The 13,473-nt window shown below is 45.0% G+C and overlaps 2 protein-coding genes across 4 annotated transcripts in view; both read left to right on the top strand.

The window, feature by feature from the left end:
* Positions 1-264: 264 nt before the first annotated feature.
* Positions 265-8,548, top strand: USE1 (unconventional SNARE in the ER 1 homolog (S. cerevisiae)). 3 transcript variants are annotated; one of them, XR_774023.1, is made up of 9 exons: positions 266-409; positions 662-711; positions 1,164-1,242; positions 1,739-1,891; positions 2,122-2,140; positions 2,885-2,915; positions 3,144-3,306; positions 3,539-4,257; positions 8,410-8,548. XR_774023.1 is itself a non-coding variant. In XM_010562183.1 (8 exons), the coding sequence occupies exons 1-8, from the start codon at positions 308-310 to the stop codon at positions 4,161-4,163; spliced, it is 642 nt and encodes a 213-aa protein (XP_010560485.1). In that variant the 5' UTR covers positions 265-307; the 3' UTR covers positions 4,164-6,362. The 3 variants fall into 3 exon arrangements, 2 of the variants coding, with proteins under 2 accessions (XP_010560485.1, XP_010560484.1); XM_010562183.1 differs by lacking the exon at positions 8,410-8,548 and having other exon boundaries at positions 265-409; positions 4,119-6,362; XM_010562182.1 differs by lacking the exon at positions 8,410-8,548 and having other exon boundaries at positions 3,539-6,362.
* A 4,554-nt stretch (positions 8,549-13,102) lies between these two features.
* INSR (insulin receptor) overlaps positions 13,103-13,473 on the top strand; it is a 53,560-nt gene continuing 53,189 nt past the window's right edge. Inside the window, exon 1 of the mRNA XM_010562180.1 lies at positions 13,103-13,390. Coding sequence (XP_010560482.1) covers positions 13,306-13,390 — 85 coding nt within the window. The 5' untranslated portion in view covers positions 13,103-13,305. The remainder of the gene's footprint in view (positions 13,391-13,473) is intronic.

Raw genomic sequence — 13,473 nt, 5'->3', positions numbered from 1 at the left:
TGGTCTGTTGGCCCTGCTCCATGTTGAACCAGAAGAGCGCAGCCTCGGGCACTCTCAGTCGCTGTCTCTGGGGCTGTGGCGGTGCCACCACAGCACTGTCACCCTGGCCCCGAGCAGCAGCCACCTCCCTGGACGTGTGTGGAGGGGGTTTTGTTCTGGTTTTGGGGTGTTTTTTTAAAAAAAACAGCACTCGCACCACTGCACTGTGAGCCCTCTCCAGCCCCCTCAGCGCTCCGCGCCCCGCCCCAAGATGGCGTCCGCCGCCCGGAAGTGTCCCTGAGGCAGCTTCCGGAGGCGACCGTCCGCCATGGCCGCGACGCGGCTGGAGCTGAACCTGATGCGGCTCTTGAGCCGGTGCGAGGCGCTGGCGGCGGAGCGGCGGGACCCCGAGGAGTGGCGGCTGGAGAAGGTGAGGCGCGGCCCGGCCTTCTGGGGGGGGAGACCTTCTCCGCGGGGGGAGACCGGCCGGGAAAAGCGGGCGGCCCGGGAGCCCCCTGTTCCTCTGTCCCCGCAGCAGCGCGGTTCGGCTCCTCGAAATAAACTGAGGCAGTGAGCGCTATGGAGTGTTAAAACTTCAGCCTCGCTCTCAGCCGTGCGGCAGCCTCTGCCAGGCAGAATATTTCTCCTTAATGCTGTCGCCTAAAGGGTTTTTTCTCCTCAGTATGTGGCCGCTCTTGAAGACATGCTCCGAGAGCTGAAGAAGCAGTCCAGGTGAGTCCCTCTCTGAAATCCTGGTGTGGGCGGGTGTCTTTTGTGGTGTCGTTAGTCTCTTACCTGTAAGACAGACATAGCCCACAAACACCACAGCAGTGCGTACTCTTTTCTGTGGAAATACCTGTCGGGGAGGGAGAAACTGCCTCCCCAAAGCAGCTACGACACAGCCTTGCGAGGAGCCGTGCAACTCTGTCGTGTCCTCAGACACGTTTCCCTATGTCAGCCTTGGCCCTGGGCAGTGCCCGTGCCCCAAGCTGTCAGTGCCTTGGAAAAGGTGATTTGTAAGGGATTGCAAGCATGTTTCTAGCCCAAAGCTACTTCTGTTAGAAGATGCGTCTTTGAAGAACCTTGTGTTGCTTTTTTATTTTATTTTATGTAGAAAGTCACCTAAACAATAGAAAATACTGATAACTTCTGGTTTTCACATTATTATTTTTCAATTCTAATAGCAAGCCAGCCCCAGAACTGCTGAATGAATACTCTCGTAAAGTGGACTTCCTAAAAGGACTTTTAGAAGCTGAAAAATTGGTAAGATCTACTAGTTCAGCTTAAAAAGCTTATATTCACCTTATCGCCTTGTTCCTATCTTTGCCTTTATCTTATGTCTCAAAATAACACTTGTTAAAATCTTATCACATGGTCCTTGTAAAAACATGAATAAATAAATTGGATTTTTGTATTTTGTATGAAATCTGAAACTTCTTTCCTGCTTTTCAAAAGCAAAGTACATCTTGCCTATGTCCTTCTTGCTTCTTTGATGAGAGATACGGGGGCAGGTACTGTCCTTTAGGCCTAACACCTCTTTTGGATGGTACCACATGCATCTGGAGAGCTATGAAATGCCAATAAGCTATACCGCAATTAGTGTGGGTGCAGTCAGTGCTGTTGTTCAGACTGTCTTTGCTGTTCTGCAAGGAAGCAGCTGTAGAACTGTTCCCTGTATCCTTGTCAGTTATGCACCCAGGTGGCCTCATGCTGCAGAATGTGATATTCATGACTTTTCATTGCTTCTTGCTACTCACAGTCTTCATCAACTGAAAAGGCTCTGGCAAATCAGTTCTTGGCCCCAGGACGTACCCCTACAACAACCAAAGAGAGAACCCCAGCTACTAAAACAGTCCATCTGCAGACAAAGGCTCGTTGCACAGGCAAGATGAGGAGTGAGCTGCTTGGTACAGTATGTTCTGGTGCTGCTGCTTCTTTACTGCTACTTTATAGATTGTCTCTTGTTGCATTCAGCTGCCTTTGGTGGTTGTGCCTCACACATGTCCCAGGCTGGGTGGGGAGTCACCTTTTTCTGGTTTGGATAGTCTAAATACTGGGCACAGGTATTATGCGAGGCCTGGAGGACTCTTTTTTCACTGGCCCTTTGTAATCTTCTGTTTTGTTTCTCTTTCTACTTCCCAGGACCCCTTGGCTATCGATGGTAAGTTTAATCTGTTGTTTTCTCTAACTTTAGTTAACCTGAGCCTTACAGGGAAAGGAGGAGGAAGGTCAGGTATTAGAGATTGGCCAAAGTGTACTTTCAGTTTAGTGGTTCACTTCTTTTCAAGATAGCAGATTTTAAAAACAAACAAACCTAAAAACCCTAACAGATGAAAGCCTAAGTGTTGTTATCAGTATGGTAGCAGGGACTTGCTGGAACCTATTCTTCTAGAATTCATACAGAAACAGACATTTTAATTATAGAATTAGCAAGGACAGTTTACCTTTATTGTTGTTCCTGTTCTCTTCTGCTCTGAGCAAATCATGTTATTTTAGGCACTTAGAGTAGGCGTTGTTCAATTCCTCTTAAATATACAGCCATGTTATTCATGTAGGGAACTGGTAGGAATTAATTTGCTGTTTCCATAGCTACTGTTACAGTGGCTGGAGCTAGGCCAATCTTAACGTGTCCTGAAAGAGAACACCAAGACACGCAGGCTTAAACCATGCCCTCAGGGATATGATTCATCTGGGTTTTTCTTCTCTCAACCATACTTTTGATGTTATATGTTGTCTTTTCCCTGTGGAAAACAGGTAGGCATTTGAAATCCATATTCCCTGGGGTAGAGGGCCAAGTAGGATTTGGACATCTGAAACAAGTTTTCTGTAAGGGATTTTCTTCAGCCTATGATTGCATGGGAATTTATAACATGCTAAAACACAAATTTAACTCTTTTTTTTCCAGATTCTGAGGAGTTAAACATAAGGAAGCGGAAGTAAGTCAAAATTTCTCATTCTGATGCTTAGTGTTTTGGGAACTGCTTTCTCAGTGACCTTTAAATTGCAGATGTACTTCCATTTGGGTGAAGTGCCTGCTGGTAGAAACCGAAATATAATGACTTCAGCTGACTTAAGAGTTCTTGTCTTGTTAGAGTTGCAGAGTCTGGGAGGTCAGCCCACAAGGAAGTAAAAATCCTAATTTTTTTCCCGTTACGCTTTTGCAGAGGCCTTACATCTGATGAGAAGCAGTCAGCAGTTGAGCTGGATGCTGTGTTACAGCATCATCAGGATATGCAGGAGAAGTTAGCTGAAGAAATGCTAAGTTTGGCTCGCAGTCTCAAAAACAACACTCTGGCTGCGCAGAATGTGATAAAACAAGATAACCAGGTAGCGTGTGTTTAAAGTGCTAACTTCTCAATTTTGCAACCCAGAAGGTTAAAGTGCTAATATGTTAAATACTATACCTATAACTTGATTCCAGGTGAGATTAGAGTGGGGAGACTTGGAGGCAATACCTGTCTGCTTTTATAGTGCAATTGAACCTTTTTTCTGTTGGAAGAAATAATGGTCAGAACTTTCAAATCTGAGTCTGAAACCATTCATTCTCTTTGCTCCCCAGACACTATCGCATTCTCTCAGGATGGCAGACCAGAACTTTGAGAAGCTCAAGGATGAATCTGACCGCCTTGAACAGCACGCAAAGAAATCGGTCAACTGGCTATTATGGATAATGTTAATTGTCGTTTGTTTTATATTCATCAGCATGATTCTCTTTATCAGGATTTTCCCCAAACTAAAATGACTTTCTTTTTTTTCCCCTCCAAAACTGCCAGAAGTGCAGTTGGAAAGCTCAGCTGGTATGATAACTGTCAGCAATCAACTTTGCCACCTGTCATGTCCTTAAAGAGGCCGTCCAAGGGCTACCCTTCCATCTCTTGTGCAATCACTGGATTCAGTGAAGGGTTTCATGGGGAAGGCTTTCTACACGTGGATACTCAGTTACTTTTTTTACTTAGTGAATATTGTTGTCTATTGAGGAGACAACTGGGATAAAGGTGGCAACTTACACTGAGCTGGTAGCAAGTTCTTTAGTGGATAGACACAGTCCTCTGGCAAATGTTACGACTCCTAAAAGGTGTTTACTCAATAGGAATATAAGGAACAGTCTTGAAGTCTTACCATTTTTCCTGTCTTTTCAGCTTTACTGTACTGAACTAGCACCTTGCTGCCCACAGGATATTTAATTACAAAGTTACATACGTACACAGCTGTAGGGCATAGGAAGAGAATGCTGCCACTGAGTTGCTTGCCTGGCTCAGATTCAGAGAGTGTCGACAGGTAAAACTATTCTCAGGCTCACCTTTTTCCCAGATGGGTATTTGGGACTTTGAACTTCGCAGTCGTCTTTGGTTTAGACTTACTATAGAAGGGCTGAAGTTGCTTGCTGTTGCAATGTTCGCTTCCCTTTTTGTATGCACAAATGTTCTCACTTATTCATTGTCTGTTATGTTGATGTTGTTGCATCCAGAAAACACTGTGACCCTGGCACCATGGAATTGTACACACAGTACTCTCTGGTGTAGACCTCACCTGTACAAACGTTTTTTCACTGTAAGATGAGGGCAAAGGAAGCTGGTGTCTTCAAGACAGAAATAATAATTAAAAAAAAAAAAAAGTCAGCCTTTACTTTTTGAGACAAATTATTGTGGTCAAAAGTGTTTGTGTCAAACTTGCATTCTGGTCAACAGTGTTCGTGTCAAACTCGTATTCTTAAGAGGTCACTACATTGAAGCAGAGATAAAATAAACTAGAATGAACGCTTTTTAAACACTACTGCTAGAAAAGTTTAGAGCCTGCAGTAAAGTTAAGTTTGTTGTGACAATGTTAAGAGCCACTTTTAGGTGCTTGTGATAAGCTAAAAGCAAACCATTCTGCATCTGTGCTGTCGTTTCTGGAGTCTTACTCTGAAAATGCTGGTGTTTAGGTGTGTAGTTTCACGTTGAGGAAGTGAGGAGCTGTGGATGACCCCCGGGTGCTCTTTTGCTATTTCTATTTCTGTTTTGAACCACTAGATGGGGTGTTTTAGGCCCGTCTGTTTGGTGATCTCCACAGCAGCCCTGGGTGAGAGGAAGGTGTGGGGAAGAGCTGTTTGTCTCAACAGTTGAGTTCTTATGAAAACCCGACTGCTTCTTTGAATGCATCCCAAAGTAGCAGGCTCTGTTTCAGAATTGTTTTCTGTTCTTTACAAAAACAGCCGTGTTAATGAAGACAGTTAAGATTTTTCGCATAAAGTGTTTTTGGTCATTTAACAGGATGTTTGCAATGTAGTATACCATTACTTATGGATTATCAAATGAGCGTTCAGACTATGAAGTACAGCTTTTTCTTCTAGCAACTCATCTATGTGATATGCTCATTCTCTTTGAGCAAACTTGTTACTTACCTTGAACTTTATAGAAATTTACAATTGTAGCAATCCATTTATGGACATTTGTACTTTTCCCAGAAGTTTTTCTTTAACTGTAATGTCTGACATTTCACTGTGCTCCATTAGTGAATGCTGTGTCACCAAATTATTTTTTAATTCAAATTGTTTACTACTTGCCCTGCAGGCGTTTCAGTGCTGAGTTCTTCTCTTAGAGCAGAGGTTGAATGTAGTGCTGGCATGCTTTTTGTGTGTGAGATATTGGAATGATACAACACTAATTCTTCATCATCTATAACATTTTCCCCTTTATTACTTGAAAAAAATTTATTTTTTTTTTCCAGCTTGCAAAAGACTTGGTGCATCATTGCAGACAAGTTTAAAGCTGAATTGTGCTATCAGCCATGTGTTGCCTATACCTTTTTGGCACTTATAAATTAAGTTCAATTGGAAAGACCTGAAAGGGAACTGCTAGTGATAGCTTGCCCCCAAGAAAACATCCACCCCTCTAAGTCAACAACAATCCCTTTTCAAAGAAGCCTACTAGGAAATCAGTTCAGAAACACATGCTATTTCACTTTTGACTGTTAATGTTTCATGAGTGTTTGTTATTTTGAAGGATGAACTGCTGAAGCTGAGACTGAATCCTGTAACTGCTAACACCTTTTGTGATACCTCACATGGCTGTTAAGCATAGTGCCTCCAGCGCTGCACTGAGCTTCTGGTTACCTCTGACCCGGTGGAAGAATGTTACCTTCTGCCCTGGCAAACCAAACGGATTAATTGCCTCAGTGGCCAGCAATCTCCCTGCACACAATGGCTGTTTTGTCAATTGGCAGTTGCAGTCTTTGCTTTTCTTGAGTTCATTTAGTAATTACAGTCATTCAAAAACACTTTGAAGATCAGTGCCAGTAGTATTTAGAATAAACAATTGCTGAAGGCTTTGTGACATTTCATCGATGGAGTGACAGTTTTTATTTTTGACTGATGTATGGGTGGTGGTGGTTGTACGATCTGCTACTCTCTAGCCCTCAGCTCCATTTCATAGCATGGGGCTCTGATGTGCTTCTCAATACAGAATAGTGTCAAATGTAGAAATAGCTTTCTGTGAGAGTTGCTTAACTTTCCCAAAAGCTTGGGAAATCCAGATGGAGAGATGTTTATCAGGCATAGGGCTGGGCCTTGGTTGGCTTCTTGGCAGACTACCTACTTTTAGACAGCAAGCAAGCAAAGAAAAAAAAAAATCTTTTGGAGGCTTGGGTCACGTCAGGCCGGTGAATGCACCGTTTCCAAGCCTGGCAGCAACAGTAACTATGGGTCAGTCTAAGCTTTTCTGGCAAACATCCTTGGTGACAGAGACTCCTTGTATTGTAATGCTTAATGTTTAAGTGATGTCCTCAGTCACAGCTAGCTTTGATGTTTTGGAAGGATTGTTTACAGTACATAGGCTGTCAGTAAGGATGCATGAATGGCAGGAGCAGATCGCTGTATAACAGTGGCTCCTGTGGCTGGGTAATCTCATCTTGTTTTGGACATATGTTCCCTGGGCTTTACTTTGCAAAGCCTCTGTGTATCAGACTTTATAGGCTGTGAGCAGGTTTTCAAGACTGGCAGCTATTCTGCCAAAAGCGGGTATCTTGTAAAAGGGTGAAAATGATGGAAGGGGACAGACCAGGGTTCTGCTCCTGACTGTTCACCATGTGATACCGGGGAAGTCACCTCCATTCTCATTGTCTCTGCTGTAAACCTGACATGAAACCTCAGAATCAAAGTCTTATGATTGATAGTCACAAGCATGAAAAAAATTTTAACCATGATAATATAGCAGATAGGAGCAGAAAATAATAATTAAATTTCTTGGCCTACAGCAGAGTGCTGATGCCATTCCGGAGTCCTATAGCCCAGTGCAGGGGTGGGTGGTAGCTCTTGTCCTGATCTGCCACATTGCTGAGGCTTGCTGTGCACTCCCTGTGCGTTCCCACTAAACAAGAGTGACATTAAAACCCGACTTAGCTAAATCAATACCACCTGTCACATGACACTGCTGTGACATTTCTGGCATGAGCACTACCTCCTAATAGGAGATGGAAGTGGGAAGCAGCAGCAGTTAGTGAATAATGGATCAGATATGCCTGATTTGTAACATTTACAAAGAAAGGGCGTGTCTCCTAGCTACAGAACAAACTGGTTATCAAAACGAGAACTAGAAGTTCTGTGTTGCCCAGAATGCAAAACGTGAGATAAAGCAGTGTGGAGAATACAGTTATGGCTTGCTGAGCTCCCCTATGCTGCTCAGAGGGCTCTCCCTCCAAATTTGACTCTGGCTCAGCAAAAACTGTGCCTTGGTGTAAAGAAAGAAAAAAGAGACAAAGAAAGGGGGAGGGGAGTAGGGGTGGTGAGCTGTAGATTAGAACTGGTGTAGCCAGTTGGTTGCCTGGAGCACGGCATGCCCATACTATGTATTAGAGAGTGACGCTGCCGCAGCCGCTAACTTGCACGTGGCTGCTGATACAGAACAGCATGCCTGGCAGCAGCAGAGTAGGTTGTGCAAACTAGACGTGGGGTTGGCTGCGAGAAGCTGTAGGAAAGAATGGTGGATGAGGAGGCTGGAGGGGACCGAAGGCCAGATATAGATCTGCCTGGCTGTTTCGCAGCTGGGTCCTGCATGGTAGACACAGGTTGGGAACGCTGACTGTCGTGTGTGGTTCTTGTAGCAATCAAGAAAAATCTAGGTTCTTTCAAATTGAAAAGTTTGATGCTGAATTAAAACAAAAAAATTTTGACAAGGAATGGACAGTAAATCCAATATTGCATCTGCTTCTGTGACATCCAAAATTCAAACTGAACAAAACCAGAAACCAGACAAAAAAAGATAAAACGAGGCAGCGCTGCAGTAGGCCATGGAGAGCTGTGATTTCCTTTGCATCCTTCATCTCTAGTTTCTTTGAACTGCATGTGGCAGAGAGATGCCCTCTGCCATTTTCACCTTGGGCGCAAAGGTTGTATTTGCTAATGTAACAATAGAATTCTCCAGAAGGATCTGACAGTGTTTCCTGTTTCAACAGTAAAAAACTGGGACTTCTGTCCTTAGCACGTAAAGTGACCGGATCTTCATCCTCTGAGCTTTCTCCCATCGAGAAGAGAGCAGTCACTTATCGGATTTGGTGTGGACGGAAGGAAGGGTAAGAAAGGAACTTTGTCAATCCATGACGTGAAATATTTTACATTAAGAGATTTGGCAAATGGTTCTGTGTGACTCCAAACAGGATGAGATAAATTTTCCAAGGTCAGCTCTCCTGTACTCTCAGCTTTAGGTTTAGTCACTGAGAAGTCAATTCTGTAACCTTTACAGCAACATCCTGTCAATGATGCAGAGACTTAGCTATTGTTGGCTTCAACAGCAACTCTTCTGCATCTTCAAAGGACAGGAGGCTGAATAATGTGCATACTGCATGGTGAGAAACTTGTGAGCAGGAAAGTATGTTTGACAAATCAATAAAAATAGAGTGACCTGAGCAACGGGGTAACAATTCACCCAGGCAGTTGCAGCCTGTTGTTAAGAAAAGGCCGTACTGAACGGTGGATGAGGCAGAAAGTGAGAATTCTGACTTTCAGCTCGGCCTTCTGGCTTGCTGTGTAGCTTTGGCTCACTGAACTGGTTTTCAGCTGTTTCATTCTTAAAAGAGAATTAGTACCGATGTACCTTCTTGGTGAGTCAACTGCTCTAAAGCTCCTTTTGGACGCAAAGCTTTGTGTTCCTTGAATATTCCTGGACTGATTAATTAGTATGGAACTTTACTTTTGTATGGCTAAAAAAAACCAACCCAAACGCCACCCACCCACATGTGCGTTTGCTTCCAGTGTATATACATTTCATTTTCAAGACACAAAGCTTTCAGCAAGCGCAGTATCTGGGTGATTGGGAAGCCAAGCTGTGTTCTCTCTCCACATGCAGTTGTGTCAATACAAGGATGTGACTGCTCCAAGGGTAGCGTGCAAACACCGATGCATTTAGGGTACCCGCACTGCTGCAGACAGCAGGCCCTGGAGATGAGACTTTGAAGAACTGTATTCTAGGTGCCTAAACAGCTCAGTCTGTCTTAGCTTTGTTAACTTGAGCAGGGGAAAGCTAAATGAAAATGACGATACAGCTGGCAGTTTCAGCCCTTTCAGAAGGTAGGGAGTAATGTCAAGCTAGTTGACAAAGTCATCTTCTGTACTCGTTCGTGCAAAGGTGGTTCCTCCTCTAGGGATGTTGCTGCCAGGGATGGGCTTCCAAGGACTTCACTAGCAGCATTGATCTGGAGGAGCTGGGATCTGATTAGGAAGTCGGTACACCTAGGTTGGTTTCACGTGGAGGCATTTGTAGGGCAGAGTGGTGTGACTCCATGTTTCCAGTCTCCCAGAAAAGGAAGCTTGGGACACAGCTCAAGAAAGGGTTTTTTATAATTTTTTTTTTCCTCAGCCCTTGTGGGCTACAGCAGACCAGTGCACACAGAATGCAAAAAACTAGTGTGAGGTTTGGGCCCCAAAACTTTTTTTTTTGGTGACAGTATATGTCAAAGTCCTTCTTCAGGACTCGAAGACATGCCAGGTGTGCCATGTAAAAGGAACATAACCTGAAACAACTTTGGGCATGATAGCAACGTGCCCATAGCCCTAGACTATTTTAACCTTTGTGTTTCTGTATATTTACATTGATGAGCAAAGAATAAGGGCTTGCATTTTTTATTTTTTTAAACAGTGAATGCCGTTGTTTGGAGGGCACTGACCCTACAGACATTGTGCACCTTTTATAAGGAGGCACTAGACATACAGCTTTACATTGCTCTTTTTCTGGCTCTTTTGTACCCTTTTAGTCTGTCCTGTGATTCTTGACAGCTGTGAAGTGACTGCAGAGCAAAGGTGAATCTATGGGATGGCTCTTTTTTGGGATTTCAAAAGGAACAAGGCTTTTGATGGGGCCTGTAAATTTACTGCATTATCTTGTGATGTACTGCTTTCATACTGTATAGTATATAGCACTTCTATTGTGTGTTACCTCAGCTGAAATGCCGAAGATGACAAAAGCTGAAGGGTATTTTCATGAAAACACCACAGTGGGGGATCACCATTTGGGTTCCGGCTCTGAAAGTACAATAAAAATTTTGTCATGCTAATTTTCTAAATAGTTTCAAAAGGAAAAGATCCCTGCCTTCCAAATGCATTTAGGATTCTCTAGACACAAATAATAACCTGGCTGATACTTTTTGTACATTTTCAATAATTTTGTCCCATGAAGAATATCCTTCAGCAAATGTACGCTGTTCAGGTATGTAATTATAGATAATTTTCTGCATCAAAGAGAAAAAATTATAAACGTCAGAAAACAGAATATTATTTCAAAGTTCCATACCCATTTTCCTTCCTTTCCCTGGCAGTTGATACTTAGGAGACTTATTTAAGTAAGGAACGGACCAAAAAAAAAAAAATAATATCTGTGGGGTCAAATAGGTAGACAACTCTATTTCAAGTCTCTCTCTATTTATTTTCTTAGGAGGGTTCAGAAATGAACCTCAGTAGTTTGTAAGTGTCACAGTTCATAGCAGACATTTACCACCATTTAGTTATAAGTTATTTCAACTAAACCATAAAACACCTGTGGAGGGGAGAAAAAAATGTGGATGTTGTCAAAGAAAGGAGTCCTCAGTATATCAAACTAGTGATTTTTAGTAGTTTCTTGAATCAGAAATTAGAGAAGAGCCTGCAGTGCAGCTATTAGGAAAAAACCAACCAAACAAAAAAAAACAGTAAGCAGGCACTGGCTTAGTTTCTTAGTGCCCACATTGCTACTGTTAGTTTATCTGATGGCAAACCTAGTATACTGTAGCCTGATGAATATGTAGCAGTGAGCGTATGGGAAAGATGCTGGAAAGATTGCACCCTGATGTTCTTAATCAGTAATTAGAAACTAAAAATAGTATTTTAGGGAAAGATAATAAATCTGTAGCCTTTAATCCTCCTGTGCCAATCTGTAAGCTGATATCATTATTACATGAAAGGCAATGAGAACATAAGCGAGTAAGCAAAAGTAGGTTGCTATTACAGTCACATTATAAATTCCACATAGCCCAAGCTGTCTAGATGATGTTTGGCTCTGTTATGCAAAGTCTATAGTCATAAAGCAGGTTAATTTGCAAGCAGAGAACACATAGTTTTGTTGTTTATTTCCTTTCCTTAACTGCCTTTACTTCCTGAAGTATTCTGACACGAGTTAGGTTCTGAGTCTCTTCTGCACTTGTGAGTTCTATGTAGTAGTGTACGTTTGAGAAAATGGCAGCAAGAACAGAAAAATGGGGGAAATTTGTTCCCCTGACGGCAGTTCTGACGCACCAACAGGCTGAATCAACAGCTAATGAGCTGTGCAGACACACATCTTCTTGTGCTATATATAATGATGACAGAGAAAGCATCCTCGTTTAAGCAGGGCCTTTCATCTAAGCATTTAAATAGTTTGCAAATGCTAAGTGTAGACTGTTACACAGGTATCGTCACAGCTAATACTACTTGCACTCAAGTGATTTAGTCCAATCAGGCCTTCAACCTTACCCCATCCAACTGGGAAACCCCAAGGAACGTCAAAGAGTGAACCACACCAAAATAGATGTGATTTCATAGACCAGTCCTCCTCCCGTTCACAAGTATGTAATATCCCTGTGACAACTGCAGCAATTCTTTAAATGGAAGAGAAACACAAAGCATTTAAAATAGTGCAAACTCTCTTAATGCAATTCAGTGTCTAGAAAAAGGAGCCAATGCTAAGTGCCCTGCTGGTAACCACTGGCTGGTCTAGCGGCCCATTGAGCAAGAAATGTAATACAAAAGCGAGGTCTGTTGTAAGCTGAAGATGGTGGTGGAAAGACATGAAAGAAGAGTGTCTATTTACCAAGTATTTTTTAATTAAAAAAGCTTTATTCCAGCAGTTTATAACTCGGTATCTTGCAGAAATGGGTGAAAGCAAGTGCCAGATACGATTGCTGGAAGTTGCCAGGAGCCGTGCTACTGTGGCTTAATGCGACTCCAAGGCAGAGATGATTAAAAAAGGAGAAGGTGGCATCAAATGCTGAATCCCTCCGGAAAATGACAGCCGGGACTTTGAAACGGCCATATGGACTGGGCTTTCTGATACTGAAATGAAAACGGTAGCGTTTAGTAAGAAAGACCCGTAAAGGGAGTCTCTGGGGCAATTCCTCTTTCTGCCAAAAGTGCTTTACCGCGAGGAGGAGTGGAGCGGTCACAGGTCGGGAAGAAGCCCGGCTCTCACGCTGGGCTTTCGCCCATCGGGGACAGCCACCCCCGGGAGCAGCTCACCTTCGCCCTCTTACTCGCTCAAAGCTACCGACGCCAAAACCGCTCCCTCGGGCAGCTTCCTCCCCCCCCGCATCTCCGCCCTCAACCGCTTTTACACCAGCCCAAACCTCCCAAGAAACCACCCCGGCCGCTTTCCCGGCGGGGCGGGCGGCCCCTCCGGCCTCCCCTCACCACCACCACCACCGCCGGGCGCTGCCCTCCCCGGGCCCGGAGCCGCCTCCAGCGGGGCCGTCCCCGGCAGGTGGATGCCGCCGCTACCGCTCCTCCCCCCCGGCGCGGCCCGTCCCGTCCCCTGCCCGGCTCCGCGCCGCCTCTTGCCGCCGCCCCGCTCCGCTCCCAGCTGACGGGGGCAGCCCCTTGTTTACTGGCCAGAGAGGCAGGCAGGCAGCCCCGGCCTGCGCTGGAAGGGGCCGCCGGAGCCGGGGCCGACACCGAAGGGGCAGGGAGGGGCCGGGCTGTATAAAGGAGACCCCGCGGGAACCTCAGCCGGGTCTCTTACCGACGATGCGAAACCGGGCCCGGCCCCCGCGCCCGCCCCGCGGCCTCTGATTCGCCCCCCTGAACCGGGGACGCGCCTTGAACCGTCGGCGGTTTTACCAGAGGACGCGGGCATGGGACCGAGAACGGTGGCGGCGGTGACGGCGCTGGCCGTGGCCGTGGTGCTGGTGGCCTGGTGCGGTCGGAGCCGCGGGGAGAGTGAGTAGGGACCGGGGGCGCGGCCTAGGCGGGCGGCGGGGGAGCTGGCGCAGGTGGCGGGGCCCGGGCTGTGGAGGAGGAGG

The sequence above is a fragment of the Haliaeetus leucocephalus genome, unplaced genomic scaffold (genome assembly GCF_000737465.1).
Source record: "Haliaeetus leucocephalus isolate CR32 unplaced genomic scaffold, Haliaeetus_leucocephalus-4.0 Scaffold157, whole genome shotgun sequence".
NCBI classification, from domain to species: domain Eukaryota; kingdom Metazoa; phylum Chordata; class Aves; order Accipitriformes; family Accipitridae; genus Haliaeetus; species Haliaeetus leucocephalus.
Note: the sequence above shows the minus strand (reverse complement) of the source record. Positions and strands in the feature narration are given on the sequence as shown.